The following is a 22,526-nucleotide window of genomic DNA, read 5'->3' as shown; positions in this document are numbered from 1 at the left end:
TCATGATTCTACAATGATGATGTGATTATATGGGAGAAGGTCCTTATTTTTCAGCCATGTAGAACTTAAGTACAGAGAAGGCAATGGCACCCCACTCCAGTACTTTTGCCTGGAAAATCCCATGGATGGAGGAGCCTGGTGGGCTGCAGTCCATGGGGTTGCTAAGAGTTGGACATGACCGAAGTGACTTAGCAGCAGCAGCAGCAGCAGCAGAGATTAAGTAAAGTGATGGCTACAAATTACTTTCAAATGGTTCAGGGAAAAAAAAAAAGTAGATAAGACTAATAGGGCAAGAGTTAATTTTTCTGTATGCTGAAGTTTTTTACAATAGTTACCAATGGCGATTTCTTCTAGGTAATAACTTTGAGTGATTTTAACATTTTTGCTTTATACTTTTCTGCATTTTCTAAACTGGTTAAATTTTTTAAATTAGGAAGAAAGACAAAAAAGACAAGGCATCAACCACACAAAGCTATCAGATTTCTCTCTCACACACTCATGCGTGCACTCAGCCCAACCTGATCGGGCCTGACCATAAGCGCCAGCCCCGGTCGCCTGTAACAGGCATTTCATCTTCAGGAGTTAATGCCAGGTTCCCAAGAGACTCAGCCAGAGCAAGAGCCACACTCACAGCTCGATGCCGTGTTCAATCATCTCTTTCTGTTGCTTGATGACCTCAAACTGCTCCGGGTCATCCTGGACGGTTGTCTGAGTCCCTGAGGACACCGTGGACTCCATGGATGTCACACTGCTCCGCCTCGCCAGGTCCCCCACCTCCTGGTCCACGGGCCTCTCCTGACCTGCGACGACGTAAAAGCAAAGGAAACCAAATGAGCAGATGGGACGCAGGCGCAGCTGAGCTGAGGTCTGGCTGTGCGGTCCCCTTTCCCAGACCTGTAACAATAAGCTTTGTGCTGTCAAGTTCATGAAAACCTTGATATCGCAGTTACTTTACTTAACAACTTGGTTGTGGAAGATAAGCTAATGCTAAAATTCACATCAAAGAATAAAAGTGCAAAAATGCACAAGACACAGAACATGTCCCAGCAGGTACTGGAACTCACTGTAGAACTTTAGGCATTTGAAAAGCACGGGATTGGTGGAGGAAGACACAAATCAATAGAACAGAAAACTCAGAAACAGTTATGCACACAGAGAGATGTGATATACCATCAAGGTGGTACTTCAAATCAGTGAGGGAAAGAAAGACTACTAAAAAAAGCTGTAATAAATGGCTCTGTTTGGAAAAATGAAGTTAGAGCACAATTCACACTATCTCTACCTCCCCCACCCAAGTTCCAGATGGATTAAAAAGCAGAACCTTTAAAATACTTTAGGTATTTTCCAAACTAAAGTATTTTGCTAATTCTAAGACAACTATATCAGGATAGCTTTTTCCAAAAGTTTTGAGTAGCCTATTGTGAACGGTGGGTGGTGGCAGATGGGAGGTGTGTATGTGCAGTGGGGGGGTCTCTCACCCAGGCTGGTCTGGTGGTTGGGATTCACATACAGGTCTTTGCTCCACTCCACCATGCACTTGAGGATGGACACGAGGCATTCTAGGCCTTTCTTCCTGAGACTGAGCTCCTAAAGGACGAAAGTGACAAATACAGAGACTCAGCAGATAAATTAAGTGCAGATGTCTGGAGGGCTCTGGGAATCCTGTGACAATATGAGATAATTACTGACGTTTGGAGTTACTGACCCAAGGAAGAGGGAACAGGTGACGTAAACATAGAGGGCTCACTGCAAAAACCATGATCATCTTTAAAGGTGTTCATTACAAACTCCCTACCTGCAAAAAATGGCATGTGTACTTTCCTAAAGTGAAGAGTATTATTTGATTTTTAAAATGAAATTCTCATTCATTGCTTATATAAATTAAAAAAACAACAACACAACCAACCAAACATTTAAAACACACTTTAAAAAAAGAGAGTCTTAACTAGTGACCCTGAAAAAAAAAAGAATCTTATCTTATGTAACAGATGAATGACCGTGGACACCATCATGCCCTGAACACCCAAAAAAGCATTCCATCTTAAGGCTTACTCTGCAGGTAAATAAAAATACCTTTTTTTTTTTTTTTTAAAGTAGCACTTCTCAACTAAAAAGCTGAATGTGAAAGTGAGCTGCAGATCATCTTTTAAAAACTGCAAACATTTTAGACTCAAAATAGCATCTAAGATGGTCTGGATCTCCCTGGGCAATCTAACGACAACTATAGACCTTTGTTGAAGAAAAATGCCCATATACCAAAACTCCATGTGTAATTACAGGTGGCTCACAGACCTTCCAACCAATTTCTTGAGACCTCAGGTTAAAAACCGTATTGTCTTTGTAGGGAGGGAATAGTGAGGGGATCTAGTAAGAAGCAATCTCCTTTGCCTTTCCTCTAGCCTGGGATCCGTGTTCACACGATCTATGGAAAGGTGACAGAGTGAACACGCGTCCTACAGGTCTCAGCTCAAGCGTCACTTTCTGAGGGAGGTGACCCTGACGGCCCCACCCTCGCCTCCAACAGCCCTTCTCTGTCGTCCCTGCTTTATTCGTCCCTGCAGCTTACTTCCTCACTGTCTGCTTTTTGGTGTCAGGACTGCAGCAATTGTGCACATGGACATGTCTGTCTGTGCTCTGTTCACTGCTGTATCCCCAGCACCAAGGACAGTGCCTGGCACATGGTGGCGCTCTACAAACGGTTATTGAAATGAATGAACTCTAAACAGAAATGAACGTTCTCAGTGGTTTTACCTGCAGAGGTGTCATTCCCAGCTCATGTCCACTTCTTCCCTGAGCGATTTTGGATAAATCGTTTACGAGGCGCTCAAAAATGTTAGCAGCATTTAAATCACAGTCGTAGTTGACATAAATATCTACAACACACTGGGCATCTTGGAAAATAACACACGGATGTTAGAAATTCTGACTGAACATAGAGAACAGCTTGTTTCCTTATTAAACGAGATTCCTTGGTCAAAAAGTTTTCCCAGTGAATTAGTAACTCAGGCTGGACACGCCTCAGTCGGGAAGTGTGTGACGGAGGACTAGAAATGCAGGAGGCTCTCCTTCTAGCCTGCCCTGGCACGCACTGAAATCTCAGGCTGCTCACTCAAACTCTCACAGCTTACTTTCCTCATCAAAAAGGGAGAGCAACTGCCTCATCCAACTCTTAAAGCCATATAACTTTGATGAGGTTACTCTGATGACAAAGAGATGCTCAGTCACACAATTGGGTGGTGTAGAGGGAAATGCAAATTTACTTTAGCACCCAATCAGGAGTTAGGACACTCATACCTGGGACTCTGTGACTTATAAGCCATGTTCAGCTTGTAGTACAGTGACAAGTGCCCTAGTTCTTCAGGATTAGGTTTCCCAGGACATGGGATTTTCCGTGCTACAATCAGAAAGTCCTGGGAAAACCAGTCTGGCCATTAGGTGAGCAGCAGCCTTTAAGGGAATGATTTCTTCAGCACTTCGTTACAATGCTAAAAGGAGGGGATCAAGGTCTTCATCTGGACTGTGGAGAATCAAAGCCTCAGAGGTGTTTCTGGGCAAGTCAAAAGGATGAGCCCCCCTCTGGGAGAAAGTACCTGCGCAGATCCTTGTCAGGGTCTGAATGACCATCCACCTGTGCTCAAAAGAGCTTGTTGATGTTTCTAAAATGTTCAGGAAAATCTCTTTGAAAAAGACCTATATGGCAAGAAGAAGATAAGGACAGCAATTAATAGTTTAAATTAGGGCTCAAAACCCCTGAAGCCTTTAAGAGCAGACAGAGTCTATGAGTAAAGCAAGGAGGGAGGCCGGGGGGGGGGGGTGGGGGTGGTGTGTGTGTGTGGGGGGGGTGGGGGTGGTGTGTGTGTGTGTGTCTGTGTCTGTGTGTGTGTGTGTCTGTGTGTCTGTGTGTGTGTGTCTGTGCAGGCTACTCCAAGTCTTAGTTGCAGCACTTGGGATCTTTCGTTGCAGCATTTGAACTCCTAGTTACGGCACGTGTGATCTAGCTCCCTGACCAGGGATGGAACCCAGGTCTCCCCTGCATTGGGAGCTCGGAGTCTTAGCCACTGAATCACCAGGGAAGTCCCTGACTTCTCAGTCTGGATACTAATTCAAGTTATTTCAAACAATTTATAGGCTAAACAAACACGTCTGGGGGACTGAGCCCAACAAAAGACCACACAATTTAAACCTTTGATTAAAATAAAAGGTATATAAGATCTGGGGCTTCCCAGGAGGCGCAGTGGTAAAGAATCTGCCTGCCAGTCCAAGACATGTGGGTTTGATCCCTGGGTTGGGTAGCTCCCCTGGAGTAGGAAAATGGCAACCCACTCCAGTATTCTTGCCTGGAAAATTCCATGGACAAAGGAGCCTGGCGGGCTACAGTCCACGGGGTCATAAAGAGTTGAACATGACTCAGTGAGCACACATATATAAGATTTGGGGGCAGTAACTTTTTATGAAAAGGAATTCTCTTGCTCAATAAGTTCTCTGGGGTGCCAGCAAGTAGACTGTGTAATTCCCACCAGTATTTAACACAGCATATAAAAGTGTCACCCAACTTCAAAAAAAAAAAAAAAAACCCAAAACAGTCAATTTGGAGTCCATACCTCTATTTGCATCTTCAGGTGCATTTTAAAGTTTGAAAGAAGAGTAAGAAAAATAGCGAGAGAGAGCTCAAAGACATCAGGCACTGAAGAGACGCCGTTCTTGGACAACGCCACACAGAGGTATTGCTTGATTGCGTTGATGAACATCTCATGAGTCCTGAAGACCGGGCCGGCATTCTGCAACACGGAGAGGAGGAGCTGCAGGGAAACCACCTTGGAGCGCAGCTCGTGGGACCTGGTGAAGGAAACAGAAAACAAGGGCGGCGCTGAGAGGTAAAATTTCAGAAAGGATGTTTCTTAAGAAGGTCTTACTCCTCTACCAGTGAGAGGATTTTTCTGAGAAGCCGGGGAGTCAAGAATCAGCAACAGCACCTACAATGTCAAGAGGAGGAGGGCAGCTGGCATGAGGCAGGTTCTTAGGACCCGCAGGCCCTGGGAGAATGAGCGCTGCCAACTGTTGTTTCTCTCTCCCACTCATAAGGCAGGGAATACAGGAGCAAAGTAAGTGCAAACTGTTCTGGAAAGCTGGCTCTGCAACTCATCTAATAGAACCAATTACTTCACACCCATCATGTGAGACCAAACTGTCTGTCCCGCTCTGTGTCTAGAGACAGCGAGAACAGGGCTCTTCATCTACCTGCCTCAGGCTCCCATCCCTGCCCACAGGGATGGAAAGAAAGGAAAACCTTCATGAGTCTCTTCCCTAATGGTCATCATAATCTCAACAGAAGAGGACTGTTATTATCAACTAGTAATAATGACAATAACAGTGACTATAAACTATCGTGAAGTACTGGGCCCTGTGCTCAGGATGTCATTCTATCATTTTAGGTAAATGATCCTGTGAGTTGATTTTCCATATTCCCATTTTCCAGATGAGGTTCAGTAGCTCCTGCGGCCATGAAGTTGGTCTCAAGTGAGCCAGGGCTGAAGGCAGCTCCCCATGGCTCCAAAACTTCTGCTGTGACACCCCACAGCACTACCTTCCTTGTGGTACATCCTTCACTCTAAAGGTCTGGCTTCTCTGGGTTGAATCTGGGGCATAAATTTGTATCCACGAAAACAGAAGTTTCCATTCAGGGCAAGAAATTAAGGTTCTGTATGCATCCAGGTGGGGGACCCTCACCTTCAGAAGATTAAATTCATCAGTCAGGAGAAAGAGGGTGAATATTCAACCGAACGATTGTTTTTAGTATATAAACCAAGGCAAGCAAAATTGGGCCCAATAATCTTGGTTGGTGGGCACACAATCTATGATGAGAGGACTGTGGGACCTTCATGAGCCTGAAAACATTGTAAAACCATCCTGTAAATTGCTGCATTTACATCAACCAGGGGACAAGGCAGTGGGGTTTCTTGGCGCCCCTAAGATCCTCCTGGATCATCAGGATTATAGACGGCCAAGAACTGCTGTCAGCTCACTTTGGATCTGGGGGGCCTTCGCCAAGGGGTTTCATGGACAGCTTGCACAGGGAGCGAAACACCAGGAAGGCATCCTTCTGCAGAATGTGGGAGAACCTGGCGGCCACTGGATGTCCTTGAGCATCCGATTCCTAAGATTAGAACAAAGATGAGAAAAATCAAAGTGTCCAAACAAAAGGATGACTCTTTTCAAAAATAAGAAATGTAATTATCTCATGAAAATGTAAATTATTTATTCACTGGGGGAGGTGAAGGATGTGGGGGAGGAAATAATATGTCAAAACAGGAGCTTCTGGGGGAGTTGTCACAGCAATTCTAAAACTTCCTTCTTTGTTCTTCAAAAAGTGGGTGTAAGTGGTTTAAAATGATAAATGAGCAAAGGTTAAATCATAAAAAACCCAAAATGAATACAGATAATTATATTCGTCTGGGCAAAAAAGATATTCCTAAGAATACTGTTGGGTTTCTCAGATGGCTCAGTAATAAAGAATCTGCCTGCCAATGCAGGAGACATGGATTCCATCCTTGGGTCTGGAAGGTCCCCTGGAGAAGGAAATGGCAATCCACTCCAGTATTCTTGTCTGGGAAATCCCAGGGACTGAGGAGCCTGGTGGGCTACAGTCCATGGGGTCACAAAAGAATAAGATCTATTTACAAGGATGTTCACTGTAGAACTGTCTCCTATGATTAAACTGAAATAATCCAAAAACCTAATAGGGAACTGGTTAAATAGATTATGGTAATCCATGATAGAATGTCACGTGGCCATTAAAAAATTAGTCAGACATATACGTACTACTGATGTGAAAAGATGTCCATAAAAGTGTTGAGGGAACAAAGCAAGCTGCAGTCTAATACGTGACACAAATACCGCGTGTGAATTCACACACATCCCTATACACGTGCGTTCTTTTTAAAAGAATCTTCTCCTGGAGTACAGCTGTTTTCCCGGGTTGTGTCGGTTTCCACTGCACAGCAAGGCACATCACCATACGTACACACACACCCCTCTCCTGGATTCCCCTCCCACTGAGGTGCCCACAGAGCCCTGTGCTATCCAGTAGGTTCTCACTGTTACCTAACTTTATACACAAATCAATAGTGTATATACGTCAATCCCAGTCTCCCAAATCATCCCCCCACCGGTGCCTTAATGGGGATGACAGAACCCCAAGGGGACTGCTATAGACTGGATGTCTGTGAGCCCCTCACTGAACTTCTTATGTCAAAACCTAATCCCTAATGCGAAGGAATTTGGAGATGGGCCTTTGACAGTGAGTAGGTCTTGAGGTGGAGCCTTCACGGATGGGATTACTGCCCTTATTAAACAGGCCTCAGAGAGCTCCCCTGCCCCTTCTGCCAGGACAGAGTAAGAAGACGGCTGTCCATGAACCAGGAAACAGGCTCTCACCAGACAGTGACACTGAAACTGTCAACATCTTGACCTTGAGCTTCCTAGCCTCTAGAACTGTGAGAAACCCATTCCCGTTGTTTACAAGGCACCCAGTACACAGTATTCTATCACAGCAGCCTAAACAGACTGAGACGGGGCAACTGGTTCAGGGTGGGTGGAGTAGGGAATAGTTGTAGAGAAAATCTTATTATTTTTATGTATTAAGTGGATACACATACAGTACATAAACAGGTGTCTAGTTTATCAGTAACTAAAATTCCATGAAACAGGGTGATGAATAGGAAAAAGAAATACATAAAAAGGCTCTTGTGTGTGTGTGTGATCATTTAACGGCTGAGACACACGGGAAAAGGTAGAGACTGAGTGAGTTCAGGAGGCAAGTTCAGATCATATTTCTTCCTGTTTTGAATGTTTATATATAGCATTTTCAATTGAACAACAAAGCCATCTAAGGAAATAATGTAGCAGACACACTTAAGGGTACCTGAAAGGAAGCTCATAATGTGCCTTAAATTTAAAAAGTGGGTTACAGAACAGCATGTATATCACGTTATTACACTTAAATGGTTTAAACATGGGAGGGAGAGGAAAATCTACAGTGTAAGTAAAACCTTAACAAATGTTATCTCTGGGTTAGATTATGGATGACTTCTACTTCCTTATTTTCCCTTCTCTCTATTTCCCTTATTCTTTCTGTAATCAATGTATACCATTTTGAGAGAAAAGAAAAAGGGCAAGAAATGTGAAGTTTTTAAAAGTTCTGAATAAACAGGGTTTAACAACGTCACATACCACCAGCATTAACTAGCATGTTCCAAGAACGCACAGAATACCAGGACAGGATGGTGTGACTAAATTTAACTGAACAGGGCTTACTGGTTTTCACTGGCTTCTTCTGACAGAGATACAATTCTGCATCTTACAGAAAAAGTAAACATTGAAACGAGTCTGATGGGAAGATCACCGACGCACCAGGTTATCTGCTGATGACAAGGACTGCCTGTCGTCCGCTATCCCATTGGTCTGGGAGTTTTCATCAGCTGCGGGGGACGCGGCTCGTTCCTGGCACTCCAGTTCACTCAGGACCCTCTCGGGCTCCGTCAGCCCGTGCTTTTGTGCTGCTTCTTAAAATATAATGCAAAAGTCATCATCAAGTCAGTACTTACCCCAAAAGATGGCCTGACACCAAGACGTTGTTTTTTTTAAGGTTTTTTTTTGGTGTGGACCATTTTTAAAGTCTTTATTGAATTTATTTCAACATCGTTTCTGTTTTATGTTTTGGTTTTCCGGCCATGAGGCATATGGGATTTTAGCTCCCTGACCAGGGATTGAACCTGCACCTCCTGCATTAGGAGCACGTTGTCTTAACCAGAGAAGTCCCAAGAAGTTACTCACATAACCTTCAGGCTATTGCTTTTCCCCTTTCTGGCTTTATGTGTCTGTTACCCACAGCCCCACTCCCAGGTCACTTTATACTGTAGTCTGGGTCAATGGTACCTCCAGAAATGTGCAATATCGCAGCTCTGTCCACCCTTACCTACTTCTGAAGATAATTAGAAGCAGCTAAACAGAAATGCACAGGATGGGTTACCAATGTAGGGGTTAGAAAACATGAGTCACATAAATGAAGAGAGGTTGATAGCTATAGAAAACCTTAGTCACAGGAGGAAAAAAAAAAAATAAAGGCGATCTGAGCTTCCTGGCAGCCATGTGGAAAAGGAAAAGACACAGAATTAAATGGATCCCATCATTTAATGAAAGAAAGCATATCTGATGACTAGCAGAACAGGTAAACTCTGAGAAATTTACCATGTAGATTGTTATATTAATATATTTAAGGGACACCAAACAATTCAGTAGCACAATCTTCAAAAATAGTTTCTGAAAAAAAAAAATAGTTTCTGAAGCATATTCAACAAATATTTATCAGGTGCCTACTATATGCCAAGCTCTAGGCTGGGCTGGGGGATACAGTATGAGCAAGACAGACAAGGTTCACCATGTAAGAACTTCATATATTCATATATTGGCCCCAGGAAAGAAAAATCTAAAGGCATGAAATAAAATTATTTTATTTTTAAAGACATCTCTACAAAGAGTTAAACCAACAATGAAATCTGTGACTATAGCTTGGGGGTACCTTAAATTAACAAAAGGACAGGGCTTTGAGCAGTGGGTCAAAACTCTTTGACCTTGACCCTCACTCGTTAAGAGATACATTTTAAAAGTCAGGACTTAGTTACATGTGTGCACAAAGATAAATCACTGAAACATGTTTCATGGAACAGTGCTTAACACTACTACATGCGAGACATTCAGTTTGTACCTGTTTTTGTTTTAATCTCTCCCATTTAAAAACACGGATTACGAACCACTGATTTATTGACTTCTCAACCCATTAATGGCTTACTGACCCTGAAGCTCAGTGTTCAGCACATGACCACTAACCTAAGAGCTGGGGTAAAAACAAAAGGAAAAATCATCTAACAGTCATTCTGAGCTACACAAGGCTAATTCCACTGAAACTACACCAAAAACTGAGGTAGTTATGAATGAAGTCAAACAAAACCAACAGAGCTTCTCTGCATCTGACGCCTGCCGACATGGGGACTGTCCCCTGGACACGGTACTGTCTAGGCGGGAAACGCCACTGCCTCAGGGCTCCCCGCCCACTCCCGGGGAAACCTGGCCCTGCAGGGCGTGGACCTCTGCGTCTCCGGAGGCGCACCCAACTCTAACACTGGCAGACCGCGTCCTGAACCCAACCTGAGGGAGAGGGAAACCCATCACGAGTCATAGGTGACTTCCAAACTCCAGATTAAAGAGGGGCCGACCCAGTTTCCGTGGGTGTGCAGGGGGTGGTGGCCATGGTGCACTCACCACCAACGCCCCTGGCTGAGGACTTGCGTGAAGGAATGGGAGGAGGAGAGGCCGGGCGCTGGGTCCTCACCTTTAACCGCAGACGCGACCACATCTTCTAAGATCTCCTTCACCACCTCCTGGGCTCCGTCTTCAGTCCCTACACACACACCAAATACACAAACGCAAACACACGTGTGTGGGCATTTCCAAGGCAAGTGAAGTCAGGTGGAGATTAAGTCAGCGTTCTCCAGAGTCATAGGCCGAAGCAAGAGTGCAAACAAGCTCTCTCCAAAGCCAAATCTGACCACGTCCCAGGAAATTTGGAAACTTGGGGGCAGCGGCTGCTGGGACTTGGTTTTCCCTCAGTGGAACTCCGAGACCCCAGGGTCTCTCACACTCTTCCTTCCTCAGTCACAGGTGCCGGCCCAGGGCCCCCTCCACCACCCGGGCTGCAGGCAGCAGCTGGGTATTATCCATCTGTGGCTTCTGACAGAACAAAAGGGGCAGCGTCATCTTGCCCCTTCACCTCATGTACCCAGAGCCTTGGTAAACGGTGTGCCTTTGGCTGCTTCCTTTTCCCACAGTGTAAACCCAGAACTTAGCATGAGATTTCTCATGTGATAGTTGAGAAGAGTAACTGTTTAAGTGGAGAAGGCTCGCTACCAGTTGTTTTGGTAGAAAACTAGTTCTGGGAGAATCAGTAAACAAGCACTCAACTAGTCTTCTGGAAGTAAATATTAAGGGCCATGATGTTAAACAAAACCAAAATAACCCTTTAAATGCTTCTTCAACAACGATTTTCCAATCAGGCCATGATTTTCTGCCTTTGGTCCTGGAGAAGCAACAAGAAGTGTTTTCTTTTCCATCGGGCACTTACCCCAAGTGAAAGAAAAATGCTGCCCCACACAGGAGATCAGTAAACAAAGGATGCTGCAGCCATCAAACCACTGCAGACACCCTCTGCGGTAGGCCCTGAGGGAGCTCATGGTGGAGACGAAGGTCGTGGAGCCCTCAGCCACCCCGCAATGGGCACTCCCTGAGGGGACGCAGGGTAGAACACACAGCGGACTGGAGCCAGAGCGCCGAGACACACATCAAAGGAGTGACCTCAGTGAGCCCAGACTCATGCGCCAGCCTGCACGCTGGAGAGCACTAAACTCATGGGGCTGATAAATCTGGTTTTCAGTGCAGAAGGCAGGAGTTCGAGCCTTGGGTCAGGGAGATCCCCGGAGAAGGAATGGCAGTCCCCTCCAGAATTCTTTCCTGGGCAATCCCATGGACAGAGGAGCCTGGCGGGCTGTAGTCCACAGGGTTGCAAAAGAGTCGGACACAACTGAGCGAGCAAACAACAGCAAATGCTCTTCTTAGAGGGCAAGAAGAACCTGAATGGAGGTTGGAAAAGCCCTCAGTCACAGGCAAAATCTTCTAAACCTGTTTCTTCATCTAAATAAGACGATTCAGTCTAGATCAGTGTTACCTATGAAGGAGGAAACAGAACAGGCTCTATCTTGAAAGCAGGACTCCGTCTTGGGCCGGACTGTGGACTCTGAGATATATGCCCAGTATCTATGGAAACGACATACCAACTGGAAAACCAGGTCCCCAGAAGGAAGAGCCCCAGGGCTCTCTATCACCTAAAGGAATACCCTAATTATCTGTGTAACCAAATAGAATCATACACTCTATTATGCTTATTGGGGTATGACCACAAGCCTATTGATAATTGCCCACTGTTGGCTACCTAGGCTTAAGGCATATGAATCACGGGTTAACTTTGATCGTATTTTTGTTTTTCCTTTGTTCAGACTAGTTTCAGAGAACCTTATACACTTAGGGTATATAAGGTTTTCACAAAAACTGGTCGGGGTCCTTGGCCAAGAGGAGACTCTGCCTTGGGCCCGCAGGTGTAATAAACTGCCTTCCACTAGCTGCACTGTCCTTCTGAGTGAGTCTGTTTCCCGGAACGCGTGGCTACAACACCTATACTTCAGTCGTTCTCACACAACCTTCATAATTTTTGCCATTTCATGCACCATTTATTATATTACATATATATGTAACAGTGCTCTTTAACTCACTGTAAGCAATAATTAATATTCACAAAACAAAGGCTTCAAACACTAATCACACTTTCTTAATGCATGCTAGAACAAATGTATAACTATTAAAAACCATTCACCTATGAGCCATCTAAAATCATCTCGTCTAGACCATGATTTGGTCAACACATGTCTCACGTGTCTAGGTATTTCTAAGTTCCTATTTCCAACATTCTCTGATGCTATGATTTAATAGAATTGTGATGACAGGGTCTAATCTCTACTAAACATTCCGAAGCCCCCTGTACACAATCAACACGCAAAAATTAGCAGCCTGATGAATATGTTTCATCAGAGGAGCTGCAGGCTTGGTATGTTGTTGGGCTGTTTTTCCCTTAATGAATGGGATGCAAGACAAAAAGATGAGCGAAGACATCTGTGAGCACACTGGTAACTGTGTACCTACAATACTACATAACATATTAGTTGTACACGTGTGTCAATGCTTAAGTCTAACACTGGGAGTTAAAAAGTAAGAGTCTTAAAAATAAAGATAAAACAGGAAGTGACTGTTCTTGGGTACAGGGCTTCTTCTGGGTGTGATAAAAATGATCTAAAACGGATTGTGGTGATTGTTGCTCAACTGTGTCAACATACTACAAAGAACTGAACTGTATGTTTTAAACAGGTGAATTTACAGAACTGAATTTCAATAAACCTGTTTTCAAAATAACTGACAAGAACAGCTGGGTCTTTGGAGGACTGTGAATGGACAAATGGGGTGAGGTCCCTAGGGAACCCTGTTGGCCATGCCTTAAGGTAAGCTAGCATGTTGCAGGTTCAAAGATCTCATTTTGTGAATTTACAAAGAGCAATCTGATCCACTTCTTGCACAGGCTGATAAGACTGACGGATTATCAATTTATCAACCTGGGGTGGAAAACTGCCAAGGGGAGGAAGATCCTCTGGTTTGCTGCTGAGCTGTCATCCACACAAATTCCACTGGGAGGCACATTATCTCAGGAAGGCCGGGGAGGGTTCCCACTGAAGTAGGACAACGTATGTGGAGCACCCAGGTAGCAAGGCCCACACCTGGCTCAGTGACTGCCTGGGGCCAGGCCACGGGAGGGAACCAAGTGGAGCGCTGGACAGGTCATCTTGGTCACAGAGGCACTGGAGCCCCCAGGAGTCTCGGCAGCCTGGACTCGAGCCCAGGGCGCTGTGTCTGTCGGCCAGCAAGCTCTGCCACCTGCCTCTCAGGCTCCCCTTCCTCCCAGGCGCCTCATCCGGTTCTCCTGAAGGCCTCGTTCTTTCTTTAGAGCCACATCTGGACAACTGGAGGCCTGTCCCTCTCAAGGGCGACGGTGCACCTCCACTCTGAACTACCGCTTGCAGGTTTGTGGTCTGATTCCTACAGGCACTCTGATGCCCACGATCTTGGGAGAAGCCTCATGGGGTGTATTATGCCTTGTGGCAACATAATCCACAGCAATATGCTAAGTGTAAAGCATTCTGTGTTAGAACAGAATTTTAGGTTCCTGGGTTTCTGTAAAACCATATTCTAGAAATCAAATCCCACCCCCCCCCCCGCCCCCCAACTCCATTCAGTAAAAAAGGTATTTACTGAGTATGTGTCCTAGGCACCAGACCAGGTGTTGGGAATATTGTGGTGAACAGGGTGGCCGATGCCTCAGGCCAGGAACAAGTGAAGACAAACTCTTCAGTGATCTGGAGTAGTGATCCATGAGGAAAATAAGAGAGGGTGATGGGACAGAGTGATGGGGAGCTTCAGAGAGGGGGTCAGTTAGAAATGAGACCTGAAGACAAAGGCGGGGTAAGGAAGGGATGTAGGTGCCAAGGTACCAAGAGCAAGCACTGCGTTTTCAAGAACCAGAACCACCACCTGCACATCCCGTAACAAACAGGGGAAAGGAAGCGGAGGAACGGAACAGGGAGGGGGGTGGGGCGGCACACACAGGGCCTTGGGTGTCGTGGAGATGGGGCAGGCACAGACGTCACCATGAATGGGACAGGATGGGAAACTACCAAAGGGGTTTAAGCAGAGGGAGGTCCTGATCTAATCCACGCTTTTAAAAGATCACTTTGGCTGCTGAGTGGAAAATGGGCTGCAGTGGAAGCACTTTCATGTGGCTTAGGAAGACCTGCTTTTCCATCTGCACGGTTACGCTCACTACAGTGTGTTTAAATATTAATATTTGTTGATTGGTCACAGTCTGATAAAGGTTCCAGTAAAAACCTGCCTGCTCCTTGCTCTGAGAGTTAATAAGGCAAAGATGAACACAGATACAGAAGGTGGGTCAGGACTTTCTGAACACCTTCCAAGACACGTGACACTGAGCGGCCCACAGTGTTCACCCAAGCCACGCGTGGTTCTCCGGGGCACCTTTCTCTCTGATCCTTGCCCTGGGTGAACTGATACAGAACAACATTCCCGCAACAACACTGGGTCTCTTCCTACCCATGCCAAGCTCTGGTAAATTACAGAGGAACAAAAAACTGCTCAAGTATGGGCTCTGGTAGCGAACATACCACCAACAGACCTCACTGCCAATAATGGGGCAGAAGAAGATATAAAGGCAGGTCAGACACTTTGTTGTAGAAGCATCAGCTAGAGTGAAAAATTATTTGGCAGCAATCACTTGGGAGTAAAGTACGTTCTTGTAAAATTTTAGAATTTAGGATTTTGTTTGCACAAATTGCACAGCGAAAGAGAGGTAAATATTAAAAAATAATCTTATGTGACAACCCAATTCAAAAATTTCATGCCTAATGTTTTATTTACTTCAAGACTATCATCAGGTATGGAAGGTCACTTTCCTTTAAAAAAGCAAACACAACCACGTAGTGGTGTACTTGGTCTCAGAAGAAGACAGAGCTGTGTATCTGTTTCTCTGTGAATCCACCCCCCACCTTCTGGCTCCTTTCTAAGACGTCCATAAATAGACGTCCATAAACTGCCCATAAGTGGGCAGAGAGCCTGTGTATATGTGACAGATGATGTCCGTATCCTCCTCTGGCAAGTGAAACAGACATTAAATGCTTGACCACCCAAACGATTACCTCCCGGGAGACGAGCACTCCAAACTGAACCCACGGCACTACAGTTGACATCAAACAGCAGTAGCTAGATATATTCCAGGAACAACCCCCCCCACCAAAAAAAAAAACCAAAGACACTCACAACTAACAACGGGATCTGAGACACTGCCTCTTGGGTTGTGTTTCGTAAGAGAAAAGCAAAGGGGAAGTCAAGGGGGAGGCCCAGAAATAGAAGAGCTACCGGAGGTTTCCTGCCATGACGCCAGACCACTCCTTCAGCAGCCCCCCGGATGAAGACGACACGGTCGCTGCGGGACGGGGCGGCGCAGGGGCCCTACCTGAGCGCGACGGGCCCCTCTCTCTGGGGGCGTGTCCGTTCTCTGCGATTGCCGCGGAACCACTCCCGGCGTGCTCGCCATTGCTTAAATCTGTCTTTTCAGGAGTCGCTGGTTTGCTCTGTGCCTGGCTCTGCTTCAAACGATTGAACTTTGGGGACACTGCTGCAGCTTGGATCACAGGGGACTGGGGTTTCGAATGGATTGGTTTTTCCAATTCTCTGGCCTCCTGCAACTGAAAGGCAACGAAAAAGGGATTCAGTCTAAAAGGATCCAGCATTTTGATAAGGAACAGAAAAAAAAGCCAGCCTGTTGCATAAAGAATATCCAAACAGAAGGACAGAATTTAAAAAAGGAAATCAATTCCTTCAACAAACTCACAGCAAATCTGGAATGCAAATTTCAAAACCCATCGAGATTCTCTCTCTGCTTTTTAAAACAAGGACAAAAACAGAGTGCAGAGAATTCAGAGGAAGAAGGGATTAATTACAGGATGCTAAGACTCTTCACCAGGCACCGAGGCCACACAGCAAAGACTTCACAGCATGGGATGGTGTCCCACCCACAGCAGCTGGTAACTGCTACCACTCACCACTTGGTTTTCCATGCGGGTGAAAATGACGTTCAGCATCTGAGTCAGGGTAGCCTTGGCGGTGGTTTGATTGATGAGATTTTTGCTGGCCAAATAGATATTGTAACATGTCCTGACTGTCTGCAGGATAGTGCCCTCATGAATTTCAATGTGCGGGGATGTGACCGCAGTGAGAAGAGCCTGAAACAAAAATCCAAAACTTTCATCTTCAGGAGCGCCCACTGCCCATCCTCTCAGAGCCCAACTTTTCTACAAGGTTTCCCTTTGCTTTTATTTGGTTTGGTTTAAGAAGATGGCTCTGTGAGCTAAACTGGATAATTAGTATCAAGAGCCAAGTCCCTGCTGCTCCAAGTTCAAAAAAGTTTAAACACACTTATTAACTCCATAGAACCCAAGTTATGTGAAGTAACTGAACTGTGTTGAAGTGTGCTCTCTACCAGCTTACTTTTTAAAAAGCCAAAAAAACAGATACTTCTCTCAGGAGGGAAAACGCTCCAACCTGATCTCACATACATCGATCACAAAATATACATGTTTTGATGCAGGAGGTGCAGGGTGGGGTGGGGTGGGGGGATCAGCTTCCCAGTTCCCTGGTGGATTTTCAAGGAAGCTTTAAGGAGCTAGCTTTCAGCTAGCACAGAACTGTCCCTCACAAAGCTAACATGTCCAGAACTTAGGATTTGAAACATTGACCACATCTATCCTGACTGGTTCTGACAAGCAGACGGGACCATCCCACGCCAAACCATTTCTGGCAGCAGAAATGGAAAGGATGATGGGATGGGAGGACAAAGGGACAGGGGCAAACCGGTGATAAAAGCATCAACACAGGACCTGCTGAGAAATGGCAGTCCGGGAATCCAGAAATTGAAGAGGAGAGAGTAGAGGATTTCAAGTCAATCTAATTCACAAGCAATTTACGTGATTATTAGCGGAACTATTTACTTTGAAAACACACCTGTTTCTGCTCTTCTGTTTTGGTCCATGCTAATCAGTTCTGACACTTCACAAAAGATCTAAGTGATGCTTACATATTTCTGCTCTAGCTCAGTGCCTCCTGAGACAACTAACACAAGGTAAATCAGAAATTCAAATTCCCAAAGGGGATGAGTTGTCTCATTTAAAGTCCAGACTAGACAGGCAGACAGAAATACCTTAATGATTTGTAACTGAACTCCTTCATCGGTCTGAGGGCCTTGAAAACAGTTGCAAATGGTTTCCACGATCCTGTCAATCAACCGCTTGCCGGGGGCGCCACTGTCAGGGGCGTTGCCGGTGATGTGCCCATAAGCGATGAGTTTCTAAACACAGAAAGTACAGATGTGAGAATTTTCTGCCTGGCCAAGGCTGAGGCCATCCACAGCAGTTAAGAGGCAGGCGGTAGGTTTGGCCTTTAACTTCCGGTTCCCAGAGATCCCTCTGCTCCCCCTGGGTGCAGGGGAAATGGTTACCCCAAAAGCGCATTATCTGGGCTGACTCCTGACGGCAGAAGAGCCCATGACGCTGAGAGTGGCCGGGGGAAAATGCATGTGCAGAATGGCCCCAGTGCACAACCACTTCTGTGGAAGATGGAGGAGTTAGGGACTTCCCTAGTGGTCCAGTGGTTAAGACTCCTGGCTCCTAACGCAGCAGGGGGCCTGGGTTCCATCCCTGCTTGGGGAACTAGATCCCATATGCTGCAACTAAGACCCGCCACAGCCAAATAAATTTTAAAAAAAAAGGAGGAATTAAAAACTATATATAACAAAGATAGAAGTCGTTAGCAACTGCCTAGAGCTGGGGGATTCCGGGGAAATAGGAAGTGACGGCAACAATGAGCAAATATGGGGCTTCTTTCCGAGGATAAAGATGGTCTCTAATATGGCTGCACAACTCCGTCAATATACGAAAGTCACGGAATTGTATACCTCAGACAGGTGAACTGTATGCATCTGAACCATATCTCAAGCTGTTAAAAAAACCTTCCACCCCACCCACCACCAAAAGGCAAGATGCATAAAAACTAATGATAACAAGTTTTGCTTGAGCTCAGGGAAACTAAGCAGCTGTGAGCAGGAGCAGGACTAAGACACACTGCGGCTCAGGCTTTCACTCTTTCTGAACGGTGCATCATGCCCGTGCATTTTCCATTCCAAAAATTAAAGTAAAAACCCGCAACGAATTCTGCACCAACGGTATCAAACTGTGTGTCACCCATGCTGCTGAAGAGACAAGAGGCTGTCCGGGCTGTGCCCTCGGGGTCAGATGATGGATCAGTTTGGACACGGGCCACCTCCCTCCTGACCTGGATTTCGTCAGGGACAATCTGAGAGCTGGAAGGGAACTCAAAGGTCAGGATGGTTTCAAAGCCAGGTTGATATTCAGCATCAGAGAGCGAGCCTGTGACAGATAAGAGATTCCTGGACCTCAATGCAGACGTGCTTGACCAGGTTGGTCAGGTAGAGCCCAGGAAACAATGTTTTTCTCCCAGTCCAGGTTGTCCTGACGGCTGACTGAATAAAAAGGAACCACACATCTGCTATAGCCCCTCTGGGGTCCATGAACTCTAAGGCACCCTCTGCTTCCAGCAACTTAGTAAAGACTCTGACAGATGCTGCTCTGTTCTTTATCCTTTTGGTTTCTGGCGTGTCACATTCTTTATCTGCCTGCCTGGAGTGACACAGCTCCCAAGGCGATCACAGGGCCACGGCCCCTGCGACACGCAGACATGCCCCCCGCCGAGGCCTCACGCCACTTCTCATTGGCTTTTCCTCATTATTAGCCTCAAAAGCACCACCGTTCAACACACAGGAAGAAAAACCGGTTGAGAGAGAGAGGCCGAGAGCAGAAATATGGCACTGCTGGGCCGAGGGAGCAGGAGAGGCCTGCACACACCGTGGGCCCAAGATCAAGCTCGGGGAGCTCGGACGGAGGCAGGGAGCTGCTCCAGTGTGGTTTTGGGTTTTATTTACTTGTGGCCCTGTCAGCCCATGTGGGATCTCATGTTCCTGACCAGGGATCCAACCTGCACCCCGTGCTATGGAGTGCAGGGTCGTAACCACTGGCTGCCAGGGAGGCCCCTCGTGTGTTTCTGAAGAACAAGTCCAGATACCCTTTGGCTCATTCCCTCTCATCACTGCTCCACAGGCTGGCTTCCTGTGAGGGCAGCCCTGCGGTTGTTATTGTTTAGCTGCTAAGTCATATCTGACTCGTCTGTGACCCCATGGACTGTAACCCGCCAGGCTCCTCTGCCGATGTAATTTCCCTGACAAGAAAACTGGGGTGGGTTGCCATCTCCTTCTCCAGGGGCTCTTCTCGATCCAGGGATCGAACCCACGTCTGCTGTGTCTCGGCACTAGCAGGCGGATGAGCCATCTGGGAAGTCTCAAGAGGAGGAGGAGTAAATAAAAATGGTAGCATATCATTTATCAGGAATGCCCTCTACTTGCATGGGGTGTTTTAACAGACATTAAAACCAATGTTGTAAAAAGTAGGCCATAGAAAAATCTATACAAGTATGAACGGTATATGATATCATTTCCAGCTACTATGGCTGAGTCGAAGAGTTGGAATGGAGACTATATGACCCGCAAAAAGCCTAAATATTTAGCATGCAGTCCTCTACAGGAAAATGGTATCATAAATGGTACCATTTATGTTTAGAAAAAAAAGAATTCAACATCAAAACAGGCAACTGGGTCTGGGGCCAGTGGTCTAAGGGACTTCAGCCTTATCTATATAGTTCTAAAAGAAATTTCTAACAGAGAATGTAGTCATGTACAACACATATTATTACACATTGATTTTAAAATAAGCATTAAAACAAACAACTTCTTTTAGAAATAAAAGCTAAAAGATAATGCTTGTGATACGAACCAGGTAGCTTAGATCAGTGGTTTCCCACAGCTTTATGTAGAAAGAAAATATTAGAACTCTATTTCTATCTACTTTTTATCTTACTCTTTTAAAGGTCTATTTTTGTATGGTTTATAATGTATGTAATGTAATAACAGTAGCATGTGTATATAATCTTATAATTGAAGAAATACTGTGAGTGAATATTCTCAAAAATAATTTCTGTGGTTGGTCTATGCCCAGAAAAACCTGGAGATCACTAACTAGTTTAGACAAGATTGAACTAGTTCTCTCTCCCCCAGGTCCTGGCCTTAGGGTAGCGTGTAGAGACCAGGTGCTGAAGGAAAGGATCTTTATCACTTGGGAGAAGTGAGAACAAGGGAAGCCTTCTCCGGGGGGGAAAGGGAATGCTGAGCTCTGTACTTGTAGCAAACCAAACCCGAAGCATCTCTGCTACCCCCTCAACTTTCCAGGCTAAAAAAGGGACGCCTTAAAACGCCCAGGGCACAATACGGATGCACCCACAGCTGGCTTCAACCCTGACCAAACCAACCTTTCCTCCTGGACACTGGCCCTCCACTTCCAAGGCAGAAGTCACCGCGCCCACACCCGGAAAAGCCAGTTGAACAGGCTATGCAAGGACAAACCCCAAGAGGAAATCATTTTTTTTTTTTCATTCAGTATTCCCGGGAGCACCTAGCCACTTTTTAATGTCATAAAAAGGACAACACATTTTGAATACTAAGCAAAGAAATCCTGGTGTACCTACTACATCACAGAGAACTTCCAATGTAAAAAAGAGCTAACCATACGCCAAAAGCATCAAGACAGGTACTGTAACTCAAGTTGCTGAAGCAAAGCAGGATGTCAGCGTTTCCACCAGAAATCATACTCGCATGTACACTGAGTTTCAGAACAAAGACCATTTCTAGGAAAACAGACTGTTTATAATGAAAGAGGCCAGAAGTACAGGCTAATAGCAAAGAGTGGAGGTCAGCAACCTTTTTCTATAGAGGACCACCTGCTAAACATTCAGGCTTTGCAGGTCATACGGTCTCCGTTCCAACTCTTCAACTCAGCTGTAGTAGATGGAAAGCAGCCAACAAAAGGGCCCAGCTGTTGTCATGAACTGAATGCTTGTGTTTCCCCAACTGAAGTCCTAACCCTCCATGTGATGGTAGTCAGAGGGAGGGTCTTGTGGAGGTGATTAAATCTGGATGAGGCCATGAGAGTGGGGTCCTCACAATGGATTAATGCCCGATGAGAAGAGACTTCCCTGGTGGTCAACGGTTAACAATCTGCCTTGCGATGCAGGGTACATAGGTTGATCTGTGGTCGGGGTACTAAGATCCCACATGCTGTGGAGCAACCTAGCCTGCATGTCACAACTACTGAGCCCACACTCTGGAGCCTGTGCGCCACAACTGGAGCCTACACGCTGCCACCAAAGATGTACATGACACAACCAAGACCAGCGTGCTGAAACTAAGAGCCAGCGCAGTCAAACAAACGTCAAAGAGAAGAGACCAGACTCCTGGCTCGCTCTGTCTGCCACCTGAGGACACAGTGACAACCTGCCATCTACAAACCAGGACGAGGGCTCACCAGGAACTCAACCAGCTGGCCCCTTGTCATGGGCCCCCCAACCTCCAGAAACCTGCGAGAAATAAATGTCTCTTGTCTGTATTATTCTGCTACATCAGTCTAAACAGATTAAGGCAGCTATGTTCCAATAGAACTTTTATTCACCAAAGCAGGATGCAAGCCAGATTTGCACAGACTGGTTCCAAATAGGAAAAGGAGTACATCAAGGCTATATATTGTCATCCTGCTTATTTAACTTGTATGTAGAGTACATCATGAGAAACGCTGGGCTGGAAGAAGCACAAGCTGGAATCAAGATTGCTGGGAGAAATATCAATAACCTCAGATACACAGATGACACCACCCTTATGGCAGAAAGAGAAGAAGAACTAAAGAGCCTCTTGATGAAAGTGAAAGAGGAGAGTGAAAAAGTAGGCTTAAAACTCAACATTCAGAAAACTAAGATCATGGCATCCGGTCCCATCACTTCATGGAAAATAGATGGGGAAAGAGTGGTTGACTTTATTTTGGGGGGCTCCAAAATCACTGCAGATGGTGATTGCAGCCATGAAATTAAAAGGCGCTTACTCCTTGGAAGAAAAGCTATGACTAACCCAGACAGCATACGAAAAAGCAGAGACATTACTTTGCCAACAAAGGTTCATCTAGTCAAGGCTATGGTTTTTCCAGTAGTTATATACGGATGTGAAAGTTGGACTATAAGAAAGCTGTGTGCCGAAGAATCGATGCTTTTGAACTGTGGTGTTGGAGAAGACGCTTGAG

At 45.7% G+C, this 22,526-nt stretch overlaps 1 protein-coding gene across 4 annotated transcripts in view; it reads right to left on the bottom strand.

Moving 5' to 3' along the window:
- Positions 1-22,526, bottom strand: part of ARFGEF2 (ADP ribosylation factor guanine nucleotide exchange factor 2) — an 81,832-nt gene that overhangs the window by 42,301 nt on the left and 17,005 nt on the right. For 2 of the 4 annotated variants that reach the window (XM_043478812.1, XM_043478808.1), the window contains exons 4-14: positions 17,480-17,626; positions 16,326-16,505; positions 15,737-15,968; positions 10,388-10,456; positions 8,410-8,561; positions 6,024-6,154; positions 4,602-4,836; positions 3,591-3,690; positions 2,752-2,891; positions 1,479-1,587; positions 632-800 (exon numbers count right to left, since the gene is read on the bottom strand). In XM_043478812.1, coding sequence (XP_043334747.1) covers positions 632-800; positions 1,479-1,587; positions 2,752-2,891; positions 3,591-3,690; positions 4,602-4,836; positions 6,024-6,154; positions 8,410-8,561; positions 10,388-10,456; positions 15,737-15,968; positions 16,326-16,505; positions 17,480-17,626 — 1,664 coding nt within the window. The remainder of the gene's footprint in view (positions 1-631; positions 801-1,478; positions 1,588-2,751; positions 2,892-3,590; positions 3,691-4,601; positions 4,837-6,023; positions 6,155-8,409; positions 8,562-10,387; positions 10,457-15,736; positions 15,969-16,325; positions 16,506-17,479; positions 17,627-22,526) is intronic. The other 2 variants (XM_043478810.1, XM_043478811.1) reach the window with 2 other exon arrangements.

The sequence above is a fragment of the Cervus canadensis genome, chromosome 10, assembly GCF_019320065.1.
Source record: "Cervus canadensis isolate Bull #8, Minnesota chromosome 10, ASM1932006v1, whole genome shotgun sequence".
In the NCBI taxonomy this organism is placed as follows: domain Eukaryota; kingdom Metazoa; phylum Chordata; class Mammalia; order Artiodactyla; family Cervidae; genus Cervus; species Cervus canadensis.
The sequence above is the reverse complement of the archived record's forward strand: the minus strand, read 5'-3'. Positions and strand labels throughout refer to the sequence as shown.